Below are 21,464 nucleotides of genomic sequence, written 5' to 3'. Positions count from 1 at the left end.
ATCGAAAAGAAAGCAAATTAATAAATAAGAACAGGATATTTTACTTTATAGTTGTTAAAATTGGACTATTTACTTACAACTTACAAATATATTTTTTTCATTTATCGAAAATAAATAGCCACCCCCAAAAAAATTCTATAGGTAACGTTAATGAGGGTAATAAATATATGAGTGAAATGTTTTACCTTAATGAGGTTGTACACTATCATATAAAATCAATTTTACGGAAATAGGGCCTGATTCCCCATTGTAAAGTAATACCATTTTGATTTACTTTTCATTTGAGGAAAATGGAAAACAATTATATATATTGACAACACTAATATCAAAATTAAAATATTATGTTTATTTCGGTTAGTGCTAAATAAGTAACTAAGGAAACTTATAAGGTGCATTTTTTCACCTAGGTAATTCACTATTCCGCTGCATTCTATTTGGCTTTTGAATTTTTCATGTTGTATCTTTATGTGGTGATTTTTTTATATATATTCGGTTACGGTAAAAGAATGCCTTTTCTTAAGGTAGGCATAATAAATCAAATAATTTCAGCATTACGCATGTTACGAGGGTTTTCTCCAATCTGTGATTGATACAAAAAATTGTCTATTTTATATTTCCACAACTGTGCTTACCCCAGGATTTCCTGTTAGCATAGTTAAGGTTTAAAATAAAATCTAGTTGCAGTTGAGAGTAATTATTTTGCGATACTTACTCATATGAAGTTACATTTTCAGTTTCATGGCCTTTATCTTTAAAATACTAATTTAAAATTAGTAGAAGAAATTATAGCCAATAGGAGCATCGGTGGCAGATTGGTTTAGAACTTATAATCCAGGTATGGTTATGATACCATGACGGAAATATGTTTTTGTATTATCAAATTTAATATTAACCTTTATTTTACATTTGTGAAGAAAAACATTTTGGTCTTCCATATTTATTCAAAAATGTGCCTGGGGCCTGCAAATAGACATACCTGTCTTAGGGTAGGCCCTAACCCCTTGGTGATAATGTTGTTAGTTGACAAGTATAGCCAAATTTATCTAGAAGAATGAGATTATTTTAAAAAAAGTAGCTTTTATCAGCGACTGTCTGCTCTGAATTGAAAATTCCTAGAAAGTAGTCTAATGTTCCTCCAGTTTATATTTTACATCTCTACCAAATTTCATTGAGATCCATTACCTCATTCTGGAGATACCTTCATAACAAATATTCATCCATATAAAGTTTCAAAATTATAATATTTTTTTTATATCATAAGGTGGCAAACGAGCGAGTGGCCACCTGAAATCGCTGAAATAGCGAAGTGACTGTTGCCCATAGACATACGCAGTTGCATACGTTGCCTACCTTTAATCGACGGAGGAGAGGATGCACAGAAAGAAAATATTTTCCCTTCCTATGCATCTTCTCATCCGGAAAGTCCACTTCCACTTCCCACCCCTTCCTTATAAGAAAAAGGGTGGGAAGTGGAAGAGTACTAAATTAGGCCTCCGTGACGCACACTCATCAGACGAAACGCGGAATTGCTTCCACTTCACGCCTGTCTTCTGTATGGTCGTGGTATTTCACCGGGCGAGCCGGCCCGATTCGTGTGAAGATGTTAAAGCGGGCTCTACCACTGATAAATGTAAATTAGTAAGATATATCTTACTGTCCCATAGTATAAAAGTAAATTTTGTCATTGTCACAATGATAATGTGTCTTCAATACTGATCGTTTTTTTTAGACTGCGAGCTATGTTGTGTCGAATAAGCCTGATATTATAATTGACAAGTTAATTTAATTACTCGAAGCGTGCGACAGTATTGAGCGGAATGGTATTAGCGATGCGGAGGGAGATGTGGACGCTTTCCCCCTACATTTATTGTTGCGAAACTCAATACTCTGAATTTGCCTTCGTTGTTTTGATTTCACAATAATTTATATTTTTATACCACAAATCAAAATACGATCACGATGACTAGATGTTTAAGCAGCTAGAAGCAGTAACCCTTCATTTTTTACACTTCGTACACGAGATATGCCGCACGAACGGCTCATTTCTCATTCTTGCCTTTTCTACTTTCTGGTAAATCTTCTAAGATGGCTGTTTACCTCCTTATCGCTTGCCTAGAAGTTAAGATTTTGGTCAAAAAAATATGTTAATGTTGTTTAGCGTAGGTCATAGCATCCACGTTTCATGCAATACGTAAGTGTGTTTACATTTTAGACATCAATTTACATGCCAGGTTCAAACATTTATTCAAAGAGTTGAAAAATGTTTTTACGTCCGATTGATCGCAATATATTTTTGCAACAAATTAAAAATAATTACAAAAATATCACTACGCTCACGACCTTCATTTCGCGAATTACATTAACTGTTTCACGAAAGTTATAAGTACATGATTATACCCTTCCTAGATTTCGTCATTCGCATCCAATATATTAGTATGATATGAATACATTAAAAGTTATTGCATATATTAAAGAAAGTGATATAAATGACATTGTTAAAATGCTAAGTCAACTCAAATATATCATTAATATCCCAGCTACTTATGTGCCGAACTCTCTGTTCTGCACAACTTCTGATTTGCTCTTTGTTATATTTTTTTATTTAAAGGATGACCTTGATAAATTGAAAATAAGTTAAATATTGTTTAAAAATTATTAATAATTCTTTAAAGTTTCATACATGTTTAGAAATTCAATACGTTCGAAATGTCTTTCATTTGTATTGTGGGACTTAGTATAGATTTTAGTGCGCGAGGCAATGTTTGTGGCAGTAGATTGGCACGGGGACAAGGTAAGGTGAGCGAGGGCGAGGCGGCAGGCGCTGGGCCGCTGGGGCGCCGCGGTATCGATCCGACGAGAGCCGCCGCCGCCGCCAGCCGGCACCGCACCTCACCCGTCGATACCCTCTCCTCTCCTCTCCCTACAATGTTCCTATACATTATTAAAACTATACAACACATCTGAAATGAACCCTTCTCCGAATATATTATCGGTCGTCTAGAACTGCACTTGTTAAATGCGATATCATGAAATAAGTCTAGTATTGTTGTTTGGCAATATACCTTAGAAATAATAGTTAACTTAAAACTTACGGTTATGTTTACTTCACAAACTCCGTAACTTCCGTATCCGTGTTTCGAAAGTCAAACTAAAAGTCCTTGAGAATTGTTCTCATGTTTTTTTCTGCTTCTAAAATATTATTATAAGATAAACAATAAGAGAAATATCTCTTATATCTTAAGGGATTAAAAATGTTTAGTTTTATTGTAATGTGGGACATGGATGTATTAGTAAAGTGCATAAAACACAAAGCTGGCTGTGTGAATTTACACACCTGTCTGTGAACTATGAATAAGAAGAGGTTGCATTCGTTTTTGCTGAGAGAACTAGCGCGACCCCTACATATTGTGCGATTACTTTGTAAGAAATATTAAGAAAAAAAAAGTGTGTGTTCCACGTAAGTTATGTTACCAGCAATCATATAACGCAGGTGGCTAGATCCTTTGTAATACCAACTTTTGTTGTGTATAAGCTTGTTTTGGTATCTTACTTACATAAGTATTGTATATATATTGTTGTTACGCATTTTTTTCCAAATCTTACTAATATTATAAATTCGAATATATGAATGGATGTATGTTAGAAGTTATCTGCAGAACGTCTCCGTGGATTCCGATGAAATTAGCATACATATAGAATTTATTCTGGAAGAACACATAGGTTATTTAAGTGTTTTTTTTAATACCGGGTGGATGGAGGTACGGCAGGTTGTATATAATATTTACTAGAAAGTAATTTCCGATAACAGGCTTATGTGTCATATTAAGACAAGTTAAAGGGAAAAGTGAAATCTCCGTTGAGCAAACAAGCGTTAAAAGCAAGAACCTTTTTTGGTATTGTAATTATTTTGGATATCAAAAATAATCGATAACTGTATCCTGAATAACTACATTTACACTTAAACACCTCGAAGCAAAAGTAAAAAAAAAAACAAATGAATGAAGAGAATGAGGCTCCCGTAAAATGTCTATGTGAAAGTTGATATGCTTTGTGCTATAAGAATCGTGTTTGTTTCATACAAACATCGATAACATATCAGTGTCCGCGGCGCGGCGATGCAACTGGCACTATAATTAGTTTATTATCTTTTGTGGTTTCTAATCGCACTTCACGATGTACGCCGCTCCGCTTGCCAGGCTCGACTGTGATTGACTTCATTGCATAGTTGCTATGAAAGCTGGAAACTGCGTAGTAACTATTTTTGATCTTTCTGCGACAAAATATAGATCCGTCCTTGAGACGCTGTTGGAGAGTGTGCGGAAGAAATATTTGCAATATAAAAAATGATTTCATTTTTTTTTAATGAGAAAGACGAAAACGCTGTGTGCGATTTTTAATAAAAAACACAACGTAACTTTTTTTCATACGTAGGTGTAACACATTGTTGTGATTGATGACCTGGTCAAGGTTGTAGAACTAGGTGCAAACAGCATGGGTCTAAGATTTGTAGTAATATTCATAAAAGGGGGATTACCCTTATATAAATATAAAAAATTGTAAACCGTTGGTGACAAGCCGTCCCTAAATTGTGTAAAGCAAAGTACTATTAGTTGCTAAGTGTACAATTCGGTGTCAAAATTTGAATAATTTGCAAAATTATTAACTTTACATAGAACCTCGAACTATCGTGTGGTAGGAGAAAACTTACCGTCCTTGTGTTACAAATCCAGCTGCAAGGTTCTTGCAAATAAAATATGTATAAAAGGAAAAGCCAATATACAGCCAGGCGTTCAGTTTCATGCAATTTCTTTGATTAAATACAAAATAATTCAGTTTGAAAATATTAAAATAAAAAACAAAATTGTGCCGAATGCCAGTGTCAATTTAATATATCGTTAAGTTTAATTAAATATTACCTTAAAGAAAACGGTTATAAACGCATATTGGCTTTGAACATATTTAGTTTTGGAACGTGTTCTAACACAGCTCAGTTATGTAATCAGACTTTCATACAAAAATAGTCACACCTGTCTCTCGTCAACGGAGCAGTGGGGTTCGCATTTCTACATGTAGAGCATTAAAGATACAGCCAAATCGAGGGCTCGATTATGCAGGTCACACATGTTAGGATCTTCATGATGGTTTTGACAATGGAAAACCGACAAAAACCCTGTCCTGTTCGTTACTAAGATCTTCTTTTAAAACACATTATTATCTCTTTTTGCCACTGTAAATGACAGTGATGACGATATGTTTTTATAGAGATTTTGAACTCGGAAACCTACGGTAAAACAGTCATTACCTAAAATTTGTGGCCTATATTTATATTTCAAACTTAAGTTCGAAAGGAGATTTACCATTAGGCAAACAAAGTGCAATACTCAAAGTATCGTAAAGAACTCATAGTACCACGAGTAATAACTTCATGATAAGAATGTAAATTACAGGTCAAAGTAATATATCACAAGTTAGAGTATATAAAAAACCTTTCCAAGTAAATTTTAAATTAAAATTTGCAACAATAAATAGATTAGCGTATTAATGTTCAATGCAATAACATTCTACGAAGCGTGTCTTCAATGCTAATATTTCCTTCAAGTACAATGGTATAAAAGTGAGTTTAGCTATAAAATATTTTATCAGAAATCACATATCAAAGTATGTTATACCAACATGCGTTGGTATATATGTATTTACTTGAATAGTCAACTTTTATAATTATACTAGCAGTGGCCCGTGGCTCCGTCCGCGCGAAATTTAAAAAGACACCTTATGAGTAGCCTATGTGTTCTTTCAGACTATGTTCTATATGTACGCCAAATTTTATCGAGATCCGTTCAGTCATTCTGGAGATACCTTCAACAAACATCCATCCATCCATCTTATCATTTGCTTTTATAATATTAGTAAGATATAATCATGAAAATAATAGAAGCATAGATAAATACAGTTATACGATGTAACGATAACACAACAAAAATTATATAAATACGAAATAGCTTGTGATATTTTAGGAAATTAGGGTAACAAATGAGGACACTACGTTGTTTATCAATTGGTTGCTGCGATTCAAAATATAATATAATATATGAACTACATACTATGTGTATATTTTATAGAGTTTTATACGTTCTATAATACATTAGTAAATAAGATACATTGGCGTCGTTTCCCTAAGAATTGTGATTGACGATTGACTACTCCGGTTACCTTTGTTAATCACAATCCAAACTACACTTACCTTATTATTCTATCAAGGCTTCCAATATTTTAGATATAGTAATCATATTTTAGTTACATTACTATAGTTTAGTATTATTAGTAAGTTATTATTCCTTGAAAATGTTTTTCTATATCCCACTTAACACGTAAATACGTAAAACCTTAGAGAAATTCAATAGGGTTGGTACTATAAGAGACTATGTATAGAAGTGAATTTAATAAATATCTAATAGATTATAATGCGTCATTACAGAATTTTAAACAATAAAAGTGATTCACGATAGAAAATGTAAACAAAGATTTAGTTTACTACAACTGTTGAAACAGGTTTTGGAAAGTGCGACATGTAGATACGATTCTATGATACTCTTATACTAGATCTATGATTGGTGTAACATTATCTAATATAAAAAAACGTATCTCGTGAGTAGAGGCGCGAGCGCGAAGCAAGCTCGTCAAATGAGATACAATGTTGTCCTACTTGCGCAAATTGCGTAACGACCCTACACTTGAACTGAATCTATCATCCGATGGCCCACTTTGAACGCATTTAGTTTTTATTGGTGTTAAAATATACCATCAATAATGCTGGCTCGAATGTTTCTTAAACGTTTCACAAGAGACCGTTACAGCTAACTGTAAACCATGGCGAGTTGTGTTAGTTTGTATGCAACGTTAATCCGAGGAGAGGTTGGCTGTCGATAGCTTGGTGTCGCAGCGGTCGCGCGCGTTATGCAAGAGGCTCCGCTGTCACGAAACCTTTCGGCTCCATGGCGGCGGTAGTGTTACGCCACATTGGCTTTCTCTGTTCACAGAACGCTGAAAGCTGCAATTTTGTGTTGGCGTTAATATCCGTTCATTTCATGAATTTATTTTGTTTTATTATATAGAAGAGTCGAGCTCCTGTGTAGGTTATATTATAAAAAGTGGTAGGCATATTTTACTGCTTACTTGAGTGTATTATAATTGAATCGTTTCCAGCAACTAGAGCATCGTTTAAGGCGACATTAAAAGACGTGTCTTTGTTCTTTGTTGTACACTCCATTGCCACTCTAAAGCCCTTGGCGTCCTTTGTTCTCCCGGTGAATATTCTCGCCACATATCCGGGTAACCTTAATATGATAATTCCGCACTCTCAAGTATCATTAAATTTTAAACCACGCCACGTACGGTAAATTATGTTTTGTGAAATAATAAAGGAACTTGTTTAATGAGCTATGAATTTTAATTACATAAATAAGTTATAATACAATTTCTATTGTCCTTATACTCTAGTACAACATATCTTATATTTGACTACAGTGTGATTTTATTAGTATTCCGTGTGATGAATGCAAGTCTTTCTAAAATCGAACAACGTTATTTCACAATACCATTGTACAGACAATTCAACGATTTGATAACTCTCAAACTATAAAACTTAGATACTGACTTAGAACTTAGATAAAAACAGCGTTACTTTTACATAAACAAGCCTGTTGTACTTTTTATTGGCATTGATCACTGTGATTGTTTAACATTTTTTCTTCAACTAAGAGCTGAAAATGGTAGACCATTAATCTAAAGTAAATGATACTTGTTCCTATAGCTAAGTACAAGCCAACGGCGCCCTTCAAACGAGATCGTAGTAACGTTTGCTCAACGGTAGAACGCGCCTTACCAACCTTACCGGTTTGAGAGGTGGACGAGCTCTTAGCGACAAACAGACATTAGTACTAACGGGCATAACTATGAAGAGCGGATTGACTGATTGTATTTTACCTAAATGTAACAATCTTGGTAACAACCAAATAAGCATTGGTTGTAGTTACCATCCTTCTAGGATGATTTTTGCAGCGTGTAAGACGAGGTAAAAGTAAAAATAATACGTTCCAAAATGAAGCACTGATCTCAAGGTGACGAACAGTATTATGACGTATTAATTGTTACATTAAAACCCACAAACACACATCAAACTATCGATGAAACGATATATATTTTACATGGGACGTAACTTTATTCGTCGTTGGGGTATGTTTGCCTGTATACTCAAATTCGAAGTCAAAATTCTTTTTTTTTGCCCATAAAATTCTTCAATATAATTAGATCTTTGAATGTTAATTATGGTAGAAACTAAACACAAAGAGCAAGTACAGTTGTATTATTTGAATAATACATTTAAGGTCGTTTCGTGATATTGCAAACCAATATTAAAACATTGTGGTCATATTTACCGCAACTAAGTAATAACTGCTGTACAACATATGCGACCTGTTTCATATCGGTTTATTTAACAGTATTAGTAATTTGAATTTATATTTTTTACTTTATATCTTACTAATATTATATATGCGAGTGTTTGGATGGATGTTTGTTTGAAGGTAGTTTGAAGTATACACATTATGTTATTTTCACATCCCCACACATAAGATTGTAATAATCTAGTGTAGTCTACGGCTACTAAATAATTACTTCGTGAAAATTGAACAAATCTAATTGGTCTTTAGTCATCGTACTGCGTTATGTTATCACTATTTATATGCGGCGATAGCCTTGTGGCTTATATTATATTTACGGTTCAATACTTGGTTGTACAAATTCTAACACGTTTTTCTAAATTATATCATATCACATATGTACGTAAATCACACAGTAAAATGTACATACGACGTTATATTTAGAAACTAAAAATATACATGATTTATATATTTATGATTGGTGTTAAAAACGTGAGAACTATTTTTCTAAATATATAAAAGTGTTCCTAGTATAATGTAACGTATGCAAGCCAACTCAACGCAGTTGTTGTAAACATAGGTACGGTAAAAATTAGCATGGAGGCGTAGCCGAGGTCAGCGCTGGTCAGCTGCATAATCCACGATATTTATACATATATTCGTTCACGCTATACCCCGCCCGTCAAATTCATTTAGCTTTCAAACTACGTGCGCATATATTTGGTAGCGAGTTTGTTATACACATTTAGGGTTGTCAATAATTCAACTATTGGCAAATAACAAGTTCCTGAGACAGTAATTGTATCAATTTAACATTTTAATGTTTTAATTATACTTAAATATTAAATTAGCATTTATTTCAATGTAGTTGAATATTTGATCGGCAACCCTATCCATAAATCGATTTCATTTACTGTACACCTATTTCAGTCGCCAGCTACCCCGCGACGCCGGCGGCTGCATGCATACATCCATAAACACATTTTATATAAGCCACGTATACATCGTTGTTACTCGCTGTAATCTCTACGCAGTCGCACCAACATCTGCAGTATTGTATGTCGCGCATTACGATTTGACCTTGTATGTATACAAACATAAAACAGGTTTATGGAGCATTCGGCGACGGCCGGCACTGTTTTTTTTCTCGCATAACGTGTCCCTGACGAGTATACAAATATACCCTGTTTCTCGCTAGATTTGTGAATACTGCTATTAATTATTTTGCTTCACTCGCAACTTTTGTTGCCATGCAAAGACCGACTGAAAGTGTGCGCGCAGCATTCGTTTTCGTTGTGTGACTGAATGTCAGCTGATTGTTTTATATGTCAACGGGCAAAACAAGTAAATTAGCAGATAAGATGCAATTTATCTTGCAAATATTCAGTTTTGCATCACTTCGCGTACGTGTACAGAGTACCTACCTAATGAATCTTTGGCAGAGTTTTTGACATCGACTTTTTCTGGTCTTAAAACATACATTGTATTAAAAACATTATCATGTTAACTATTGATACTTATTGGTAGTTAAATAGATTTCTGATATAGCAATCACGATAGATTTTTTGTGAGCTGCTTAAAAATGAGAGGTGAAAGGTTGGTCCAGTAATTTTTTTTTTCATTCAGTGTGACATGACATAAATTTTATTTAAACCAGTTCAGTCCACCAGAAACTTACAGTTACTTTATAATTAAACGTTAAATTTTTAAGGTGCATTAAATACACGTTAAATTTATACAACAGTTAGCGATTGCTACATTCGTAAATCCAAAAAATGTTAAGTAGTACAATTATTATCCTAAAAAGAACGTACGTAGACTACGTATAAACCATTTTGAATATCTGGTATTCAATGAAGTCAAATCTTGATACAGCTTGGAAAATGTCTGTACATCTCATATATTATTTAATGAAGTTTTGCAAAAAGGAGGTTAGTGAATGTGTAAAATTGGTTGTAAACAAAAGGGCAACCCTTATAGTGATTATTGCGATATGATCTTTGTTCGAAGAGTATAGAGGGTTAGTGCGGAGGGTTCGGGGCGGTCGTTGAACCGTCAGGCGGCCTGAGCGGTCGCGCGGCCGTGCGTTTGGCCGGCGGGGGCGCGTTGCACCGCACCACACTGCAACGCGGTCGTTGACTCCCCCATGCTGCAGCGGCTGATGTACGAATTGATTTTAGTCTCACCCCCGCTGACAGTCGACAGTACATTTCGTTACGCGTGTAATGCTCACTTCAAATTTTGCTCGATGTTACGAATAGTTGACACTAACTAACTACTCGTCATATAATATTTGATTCGAAGTCTATGTCGTATTTGTAGATAGACGAGCGTAGACTCGTTGTCGATAGTATTTGTTTAATCCAGTGTCGTATAAACTCAATAAAGCAGATCGTCATGTAGGTATACCATCAGACGACAGTCTGTGCGACGCACTAGACTTGAAAATTGCATTCAAAGGCTTATCTTCGCCTCGCTGAACCTAGAAAAGGTTAAATGTAGACTAAAATACTTAAGCTTTATTATTTTTTCTGTTTATGAATATAATAATGTTCTTTGTGCGTAACCTAATAGATCATTGTAAAACAACTAAAGCGAATTAATTGCATACAAATGAATAATGCTGACATTCCACGCTCTTTATCGTTATGCCTACAGTTGAAGACTTGAAGTGTGTCTATGTATCATGTACGTGTTAATTGTATTGTTTTTATCAATATTCATATTAATTTTCTCGTTTTAAAAGCAACATATTCAATTTCCCTGTTCAATAAAAGCATTTTTATTAGGAAATGTCTGCATTAAATATGGTATAGGAGACACAGTTTGGCCCAGTCTATTTCTGTAACGAAGCAGTAGTGTGTGCTAACTTTATTGCGTTCCGGTTTGATTGGTGTCGTTTACAAGCAAGGCGATGGAACATATTTAATGTCCCACATGAATACAAACACTATGCTGCATTAGAACATAAATGCAAACATTTTTGTTAAAAATATTTTATTTTTTAGTAAACAATTCTACTCAAGTGTTCTCATCATCCTACCAAAGTTTCATTACAATCTGTCTAGTGGTTTAGTAACACATAGGATACACAAACATTGCTTTATCTCAATCGGAAAACGTTTATGCCTCGTGCCAAAGTAAATTCCAAAAATACTTGTTTCATTAAAAAAATGTTACTATATTCAGTTTGTAAATATGCAAAAATAATCGAAGTAATTTGAAACAATAGATGTGCGTATCACTGTAGTGACGGCAGGATAAACGTCCGGAGTCAAGGAAGGTCATGTTGGAATAACAAATCGGTAGCGAATCGTTGTCGTCGTCTCGTCGGCGAATTCACGTTTTTGCTCGCGTTGCACCGCCCCCATCTCCTCGCCCCTTCCTCGCCCCGCACAAGTCCTGCGATACAGACTTGAATCAAATATCAGACGAACACCCTTCGGAGATTTTTATTCTACTAAGTACGTTTACCTGGCCGTCAGGTAAGTACAACTTGTGTCTACCTGCCTGTCCCACCTGAACGATTATTCATTCGAATGTTTATTTGTTGCCGCTGCACACATGAGCGAAGCGACACGAGAAACGCGATCGAATCGAAACCGGACGGGCTTATTTTAAACGGGACGTTGTTGCCCGATTTAGGCTGAAGGTATCTACCGTTAGACCTGACAATAGCGATACAGCCGACATTATATTTACACTAGCTTTTTTTATTTTGAAGGCACATAGCTACTGTGAACACGCCATATTACATGAGGATTTAATCTTGCTTGACAATCGCAAAATATAAACCTTTTCCTATATCTTGGCAGTTGTTAACTTCGCTCGAGTCGCTGTGCAAAATACAATATTAGGTGTAGCGGGTTGAGGGAAGGGTAATACGCAGCGCCCCGATGACCTTGGGCCGCTAAGATGGTTGAAAAGAGTAATACCAATTTTGTTTTCTGTGGACAGCAATCGGTAGTTTGTAAGAAACAGGAGTTCATACTATACGATGCGACTCTGATGATTAATAAATTAACTTGGTCAATTGTATTATTCATGTGGACATTGTTTATTTGCGTGACACGTTTTAAATATGTAGGTATATACATATATTTTGCGTTTCAATGTTATGTGAAAAACTATCCTATTAGATTCTTGTAAGAGTAAATAATTCATTATGAAGTATTATTTACCATTTTTGTAATCATGATTTCTATTGGTGTAGTTTCCGTTCAGATCTATAGTGCTAATCTATTATCTACATTTATTGCAAATTTATTAAATTTCCGCAATATTATGGGCACTTTTAGTATTAAGTGACTAATCTCCATAGATTAGATATACCTTATTTAATGCAAAATTCATCTTGTTTTTCCCCTTGCCTTGAAATGTTATGTTTCGTTCGCTCCGTAACTACGTCATTTGCCCATATTATCTTTTAAATAATGCAGAGATGTTTGCACAATATTGCTTGGCGGCAGAACTAAGAACCATTGTCTTACATTCACAGGCATACTCGTGTAGAAAATCTACTATGTGACTCTTAAATATTCAAAGAATACTAAACGCGCTAAAAATAACCAACAATTACATTATTTACTAGACTAGAATTTTCAACTCTTAAGCCAGCGATGGCCGCCTAATCAATAAGAGACATTTCAAGACTAGGCAGCGCCATCTTGTTACAAGAATACATTACTCATTCACTTTATGGATAAAGTTTCTTCCATCCAGCCATCTCTTATTGATGCTCAATATTTGTCGGTGACATGACATTGAATGCATGATGAAAGATAGAGATCCTACAGTAACGTCTAAGAAACGTTATTTAAATTCTAACAGTACTATTATGAGCAAAGAAATCAAACGAGCTTATCCGGATGGACCGGACACCCCGAGAACAAGCGCGGTCGTTCACCAGAGCCACTAGCCCTTCGCCCCGCCTACAAAATGCTACTTGCACATTCACAATATGTACACATTCGTACCTCTATCATATGTAGTATAGCAATCAAACGATACTAGCTTATATTAACATTGAGCATAAAACAAATAACGAACAATATTATTATATCATTGCGTATTCTAATAGAAGATTAATTCTGGAGAATGATAAAATTAAACGTAGTCAGAGAATCATAATAATTTTAAATGATTTAAAATAGATCTTTTTAATTAAACCACGTAGTATTAAGGTAAATGTGTAATATGTTTTTAACATATCTTTAACAACACCTACAGCAGAGTTTATAATTTTTAATGCGCAAATAATTAAAAAATTTATTGTATAGTTTTGTAGTCCGAATTGCGTTCCTTTATTTTATGACTAGCTTAACTGTTAGCATTACCATCTCATCATTAGAATGCAAAGTATATATGGCATGTGTTTAAAAATATTATTTCATAATAGTATGTACTATGTTTCTCTAACTCATGACATTGTTTTCGATTTCGTCGTGCTTAGATTATTGGTCGACAAAGTTGGAAATGTTCGGAGTCAGTGTTGCTACATGACAATATCTACTTTTTTAGTAGTAATTCTGATAAACTGTTTCCTTACCATTACTAATTCCTAACCTTTAAAAATGTTACACAAAAATATTATTTTTCTATATTTATCTCGTACCTTTATATTTAAATTCCCGATTTTAGTAAAAATTACTGTCATTAACGGTTTTGCGACGGGTTACACAATTTTTACCAAATTTGTTAGATGATTATTGCTTATTCAAACTTTCAGTTAAGATGCTAATATTAAAATATGAATATTATGTAAAAATACATCTTTGTGTCACAGATTAATATAGTATCTCAAAACGAAAAGTACTGTACTGTGGTAATAATTTTAGTTGAATGTACATGGCAACATTTTGTTTGACAGTTAGCCAGCTGTGTGTAGATTGAAAAATATGTCGAAAAGCGTATCTGTAGCTGTCCTTGATGTGTCATCTACTGCGATAATTTCATCAAAACGTGGTGTTTAAATAGTGAATTTAGACTTATTATCGACTCTAATAGTGTGTTTAAAAATATCGAAACTAATTCTGTAAAAGTTTTCTTTGCATCGGTGGCAGGTAGCTTGTACTAATTATTTGTTAAAATGTTTATGTAACGCAGCATTGTTCACATTGCTGACTGTATATTTCATCTTTGTTCCAGATAGCTGCGCAGTGAATATCAGTAGGTGCGGTGCGTTGCTGTATAACGAACGCAAATCTTGTGTGCAACGAGTGTGACGTTAATCGATTAGGTGCGTTTTGTGGTGATGTGTTAGTGAGAAGGAGGAATTTACGTGGTGCGGTGGATGCAGAGGCAGCGGTATAGGGGACGCCCGGGCATGGTGCCGGACAGGTAGCGGGCGCGGGCGGCCTGCGCAGGCCCCACACAAGCAGCCGCGTGTGTTTCCCAGCGTCGTCTATGGCCGAGCAACACATTACACCGTCGTCGCACTCTGCACTCACGAGAGAGTCCAACGGGTAAGACCAATCTATCTAAAATAGTCTTAGTTCACTGTTAAATCACCTTTTTACCATCAAAACATTGAATAGACGTCTTACGCTTGTGAACTTTCCACAGCTGAATCTATTATAACTACAACTGATGTTTGTAAATCATAGGTACCTTTCGTGCAGAAACTTCTTTGTTTATTCTCCGTCATTTCATGCCGGATAACACCTTGCTTATTGGAACAACAGTTCTGATTAAAATTGAATGTTATGTTATAACATCATGAGTAATAAGTTTTTGTTGGCATTACAGACTTCTTTTTACAGTATTGTGCAAAGTAGTACTTGAACTTTTCTTAGTCGATTATGTATTGCTTGAGTATATAATCGACTAAGAAATACTTTTATACCTAATTTAATTATTTAACCCTTAGTAGCTGATTTACATACGAAAGTGATTTATTTTTAATAATTTTGTGTTTGCTTTTATAAAATAAAACAATAATGAAAATTGTTTTTTTTTTTTAATTTCGTTGGAAAGAATATTATACAACAGTAAAATAGGTACAGCCTACCTATAAAAAAACTAAGAGTAATGTGAACATTCGGTTTAAAAGATTGGTATCAAAATTGAAACTCTAGGCTAATAAGGGTTAAGTCTCTATTTGTCTTATATGAAAACCATAAATAGCATTTACATTGTTACTTATATACTATTATACATAATATGCAATATAATAATGAAAACTAAACATTTTAAAACAAATCAGGATAATCTAAATATTAAACACTGTTTTGCAATAAATGTATAATGAAGATTTTGTTATCATAGGAACTATAAACAATACAGATAAAAAATCTTTCACATTCTAACAATTTATGTATTGTACATTGATTATGATGAGTCAAGAATATTACTTATTTTTTTTTATGATCAGTCAAAATTATTGTTGCAGTATGAGTCACTACTGTCATTGCTCATTTTCTGATTGTCATTGAGTGTAGTCACAAATTCAGATGTTGTATTAAAAGAAAATTTCTTAGAATTCTGAGAAATAAAGAAAAAAATCTTCATAAAGATTACATTTTATAGACAGGTATTGTTTAATTTAAAATACAATGTCTCTTCTTTGTCCTTTGTTATATAAATACTTCCAGATCAAGAAATGGCATTTTGTGGTCCCCTTATGTATAGTTGCACACAAATTTCAATGTTTTAGCATTTCATTGTACAAATTCATTTTATAAAATACAATATTCAAAGTTGTGCTAATTCCGTGTCTATTTTAATATACATGTACTACATTACTACCAAAATCATACATTAATCTTAGTTTTTTTCAATGGGGATTCCCTTTAACTAATTAGTAATATTTCTAGGTTTTTTGGCCACATAATTCACATCAATACAACTTCATAAATCTGAAGATTTTTAACAAATCATCTTATTTTTAAGGCCGGCAACATATCTGCGGTTCCTTGGTATTGCAGATGCCAATGTTTCCACATTTAATTAATGTATTCAACTATTATTATGATCTTTACTTGTAGAGAAATTTATCTTACTAATATTATAAATGCAAATGTTTGGATGTATGTTTGTAAGAAGGTAACTCGAGAACAGCTGTATGGATCATGCTGTAATTTGGCATAGATGTAGAACACAGTCTAGAAGAACACATAGGCTGCTAATTAGGTTTTTTTAATACCGCACAGACGGAGTTGCAGGCCATAGCTAGTTATAATGTTAGAAAAAAAATTTGCTTGCAATCATGAACTTGATTGAGTTTATATATTCTTGGCAAAATAAACTTTACACCTTTAGTGATTATCATAAAAAGATACTGTCAGATTTTAACAGATTTAAATTGTCAATCTGGTTTATACTAAACTTTTTTAATTCTGTTCTCATTTGTTTTTTTTTTCAAAGTTTTAGTTACTGAAACCTGTAAATATATTTATTGACATCCTGTCATGTAATAAAAATAGCAAAACAAATGTATTGTTTACCAAGGTGTTAATCACACAAACAAAATAATCATTATTAGACAATGTTAATTAAACCTTATGTTTATGTTTGAAACATTAAGAAAAACACAACCAATTTGGAGATGTAGAGATTAATTAACTATAATTAAATTGTTTATTTTTACAGTCTATGATATAAATTGAAGAATTCTTTCCTTTTAATAAAACCATTGTATAGTTATTTTAGGGCTATTTCTAATGATAATTAATTACATGCATATAAATGTTTTATAAACTAAGTAGATTTTAATAATGTTTATTTCTATAATAGACTAGCTGTCACATGCAACTCCATCCGCTTGGATATATAAAAAAACTTAATAAATAGATAAGTTAAATAAAAAGCAGCTCTTCAAGGCACAAATTCGAAAAAAATACAAATAGTATCCTATGTCCGTCTCCTGGCTCTAAGCTACCTCCTCACTAATTTTCAACCATATCTTTAAAGCCGTTCTTGAGTTATAAATAGTGTTACTAACTCGACTTTCTTTTATATATATAGATTTTTCATATGTCCATATTGACAAACAACATTTTTATATAATTAGTGATTAATATAAATTTTTTAATGGATAAATATATATTGTTCTTAATGTTTGGCACAAGCCACCTAGATTGGTTTATGTAGTCCATATGACATTATGTAATGAATAGTTTGGTGTAACTATAAAATAATGTGCATAGAGTTCACGTTATATGCCCTTTCTTTGGCTCAAATAACTTAAAAGTATGCTTCCTTTATGTCATTGCTACATTGTTTATTCCATAATAACGAATGATAAATACCAATCGTCGTTTATTCCTTATGGCATTTACCACAGAGGATTCTACTAAAGTCTAGTTTTTGGAGGTTACAATCTAATAGTTGACATGACTTTGGTTGTAAGTACCTATAAATAGGACATCAAAATAATAATACATAATTTTACATAAGTAGATGTTAGAATTTAATATTGTTAGTTATTCTGTTTTCCCTACAAAATGCATAAATGTTTATTTTTTATTTAACAAACAAATCGTCGTAGATAGTCCAATACCATGTAACTAACATGGTAAAATGTAAAAAAAATTGTTATTTCGCGGCTGTAGGTATCGTGAGATGAGCAATACAGCAAAAACGACATAATTCGTCCCGAAAACCACTGTTTGGTCATTAGTTATTCAAGTAATGCTTTGATTTGTAACTACAAACCAGAATATGCCTGTTTCGGCTGACCAGTTTTCAAGAAAATTAGTTTTCTAGTCCTGCTGTAAAATTTTCTAAAACAAATACATGTGGTACCAACTACGAAATGTTAAATGACTCAGTCATAATTTAGACAATGTTTAAGTTTTTTTTTTAAATATTTATAATCATTATTCAATTTTGATAGAATAAGTTGTGATAATTATATACAAAGACACTATAACGTACATTAATTTCTTAATGAATTTATAATAATTTAATCATATTAAGACTAGGGAGGAGCGAACAGCTAAATATTAAGCTAGCTGTGGACCTATATAAGAACTGATAAGCCTATCTACTTACAATGGCCTAACAATAACTTATTATGCCGTTCGTCTGTTAACTAGATAACTACTGTACCCAATTAAGTCAACACTGATAATGTTATCAGCATTTGTAAAAATATAGTTATAACTTTTTGGTGAACAGGTCTTCTCCTAGCAGGGTAGTGGGCGGTCGGTGGTTGCGTCAGGTGCGTCAAGCGAACCGCAGCCGCCGCAACCGACGCAACGTAACGTCGCCCCTGCCGCGCCACACCAACCGGCACTCGAGCCGTGCCGCCGCCGCCGATACAGACGCCGAGCCGCGCAGGCACGTCGAGCTCCGGCGAAGCTCGCGCTTAGTCAACGCACTGCCCAGGTCCGATTACTCCATATCCGAGCGCTGGTCCTACGGAGCCGACTTCTACGAGACGCGCTACGACACCGACTACAGGAGCGGAGACTCTTGGAAGTACACGAGCAGCACTAACGCAAAGCGCGGCCGGAATTCGTCGTCGCATGACCGGAAGAAGCATAAACGCCGCCCAGTTACGACAAGCAGTGCCGTCGCAGAGGATTGCGTCGCGTACTGCACACGCTCGCGAACTGCTCTCAAATTGAACGAGAGTGCTTGTGAGCCATCACCGAATACTTTAAAACCCCAGACGTTACCACGATTAGCCGTTAATCATAACGCTACAGCGACATCAGCGCCCGAGTGTCCATTGAATTCGTCCGAAGGTGGTCTTCTCCCATTGGACGAAAGAGATTACGCATATTCTCCTTTCAGTTCGTCGACTATAACAGAGCTCCTCGATTCGGATTATTCCGTGTACAGTCCCACAGCGCACCGCAGGAAGGGCAAAAAGAGGAAGCGATCTACGCATCGCTCTCTGTCGACGAGGAAAAGTAGTTGTCTAGTAGATATCGAAGACTGCAAGAAGAAGTTTAAGATAGATCCATACAAAGAGGTGGAGGAAGCAAGCGAGGACGCTATTTCTGATTGCCGGCAGGAGTACGATTCGGAGAGACCAGAGTCGGCAGCCGCTTCGCACTCCTCGTGCACGTATCTGCTGCGTAACAGGCATCGCGACCTCGGCCCGCCCACCGCCACAGTTATAAGCGATAATTCAGGTAATCTACCAATAACAATGATAATTACTATCGGTAAAGTGTTACAAACCTCTAACCAATGATACAAATCGCTTCTCTGTATGTTAAGTTACGAGGAAATAACTGTTTTGGCCTAAAATGTTGTTTTTCATCGTTGTGTTTTTTCAATGGGTATACTTTATCAGGTTATTTAATAATAATTGCTTTCAAATGCAATATGTTAAATGATATTATACAAAACATCAGTCTCGCCGCAGAGCTTATCAAAACCTTTATCGTGTCCATCAATCGCGTGCATTCATAACTGATAATTTGTGTTTATTAAAAACGTATTTAGTGTAACACATATGCTTTTACAGCGAGCACTTCTACAAACGAAGCGGCTCACAATCAGACGGTAATCGAACGGAAGAACATAGATTTTCGTGGAAGAACTGTTACTCCACCGCCTTATAAGGATTTACAAGGTAAATAATTAGTTAATATACGTATTGAAGTCATTAGGCAGTAATTAACTTAAATGATCATTTGTTAATCAATTGGTATGCATTGCAGAGGCCAGTTCATCAAAAGCGCCTGCAAGTGAGAGTAAGCTACTTATTGTCCCTCGTGACCTCCCATACTTACGTCAAACTAACGCTCGTAGGGTAAGTACAATTATAACAATTCAGTGATAAATTCTATATGTTTCGTGTGTCTAAGATAGAATAATTATGGTGCAGAGTATCGCTGCTGCGACGGGTGCGAACCTGGGTGCTTGCTTGACGAGGGGGGCTGGCAATTCGCAGCGGCAGAGGCAGGAAGCTGCTTCTAAAAGACAGGTACACATTTTGTTATCAAAATATGTTTTTATTTGCTATATTTTTTATATTAAATTACTGATTCTTGTGAAATGTCATATCGTTAAGTGTCTATAAATCATAGTTATACGTCATTTTAAATGGTTAATTTTGTATTACCATTTCATATTATATTTGATTGATATTGTTTTTGGAACAACTAATATCCTTGTCGGTTTATTAGGTTAGCATGGCTTTGAGCCTTCGGTATAACATCAGTGTTCGTATTGCAAAGTAAATATATGTGATATGTGTCGCGTGCAGGTGTCGGGCACCGAGGAGGCGGGCAGCAGTGCGTCAGGCGGGCGGCGGGCGCGGGCGCGCGACATGCCGCAGCCGCAACCGGCATCCACGCGACGAGACAAACGAGGTAACAATCAACTCACACGAATACATTAAAACCAATTTGATGTTGCTTTCAACACCAGTATTGTGATGATGTCATATCTAAAATATGTAAATTTAAACTGTTTATCTGATTTACAGGCAAAACCAGTCTGGGTTCTTGTGCCAGCGCAGGAGGTGCGTCCAGCCGGTCTCACCCCCAGCCATTAACCACGGTAAATATATGAAAAAACTAATCAATATAGCCTCTATATACATATACAAACTAAATTAAAACTCTATTTACGCAGGGTGCCGTGGCGTCTACTTCTTCTTCACCGCCGGTGTCCACTTCGGCCGTTGCGATGCCTGACAACGCATCTAATGATGCTAAGCAAAAGGGTAAACACTTTTTACTAATATTAAAATTTGTACTCTGTCGAATTTTGTTGTAGGCTTAAACAATAAAAACCTCACACGACTACATATAATATTAAAGTTAAAGCAATTATTGTGTGTTGTGTAGCGGCGTCGTCATCAGGCGAGGAGTGCAACAGCGGCGGTGCGGGCGGCGTTGGGAGCGCGAACGCAGGCGGCGCCGTGGCTTCGGGCGGCGGCGAGGAGTCCTCCTCGGAGGAGGGCGAGGTGGGGCGTCTGCAGGCACTGCTAGAGGCCCGGGGTCTACCTCCTCATCTGCTCGGCGCCCTCGGCCCGCGCATGCAACATCTGCTGCACCGCACCGTTACAGCCAACTCCGGTTAGTTGGTACATTAGTTAACAAAAGCAGTGAGGCAAATTGT

The 21,464-nt window shown here is 35.2% G+C and overlaps 1 protein-coding gene across 5 annotated transcripts in view; it reads left to right on the top strand.

Annotated features, from left to right (window-relative positions):
• The window catches only part of ctrip (E3 ubiquitin-protein ligase ctrip), a 32,069-nt gene that overhangs the window by 500 nt on the left and 10,105 nt on the right, over positions 1-21,464 (top strand). For 2 of the 5 annotated variants that reach the window (XM_013311207.1, XM_013311202.1), the window contains exons 2-10: positions 14,586-14,902; positions 18,558-19,522; positions 19,861-19,968; positions 20,057-20,148; positions 20,224-20,322; positions 20,605-20,710; positions 20,827-20,900; positions 20,976-21,066; positions 21,191-21,421. In XM_013311207.1, coding sequence (XP_013166661.1) covers positions 14,844-14,902; positions 18,558-19,522; positions 19,861-19,968; positions 20,057-20,148; positions 20,224-20,322; positions 20,605-20,710; positions 20,827-20,900; positions 20,976-21,066; positions 21,191-21,421 — 1,825 coding nt within the window. In that variant the 5' untranslated portion in view covers positions 14,586-14,843. Of the gene's footprint in view, positions 1-11,104; positions 11,127-11,850; positions 11,924-14,331; positions 14,501-14,585; positions 14,903-18,557; positions 19,523-19,860; positions 19,969-20,056; positions 20,149-20,223; positions 20,323-20,604; positions 20,711-20,826; positions 20,901-20,975; positions 21,067-21,190; positions 21,422-21,464 lie in introns of those variants that run through there. The other 3 variants (XM_013311206.1, XM_013311204.1, XM_013311203.1) reach the window with 3 other exon arrangements.

Source organism: Papilio xuthus, unplaced genomic scaffold, assembly GCF_000836235.2.
Source record: "Papilio xuthus unplaced genomic scaffold, Pxut_1.1 DF827680.1, whole genome shotgun sequence".
NCBI classification, from domain to species: Eukaryota; Metazoa; Arthropoda; class Insecta; order Lepidoptera; family Papilionidae; genus Papilio; species Papilio xuthus.
The sequence above is the reverse complement of the archived record's forward strand: the minus strand, read 5'-3'. Positions and strand labels throughout refer to the sequence as shown.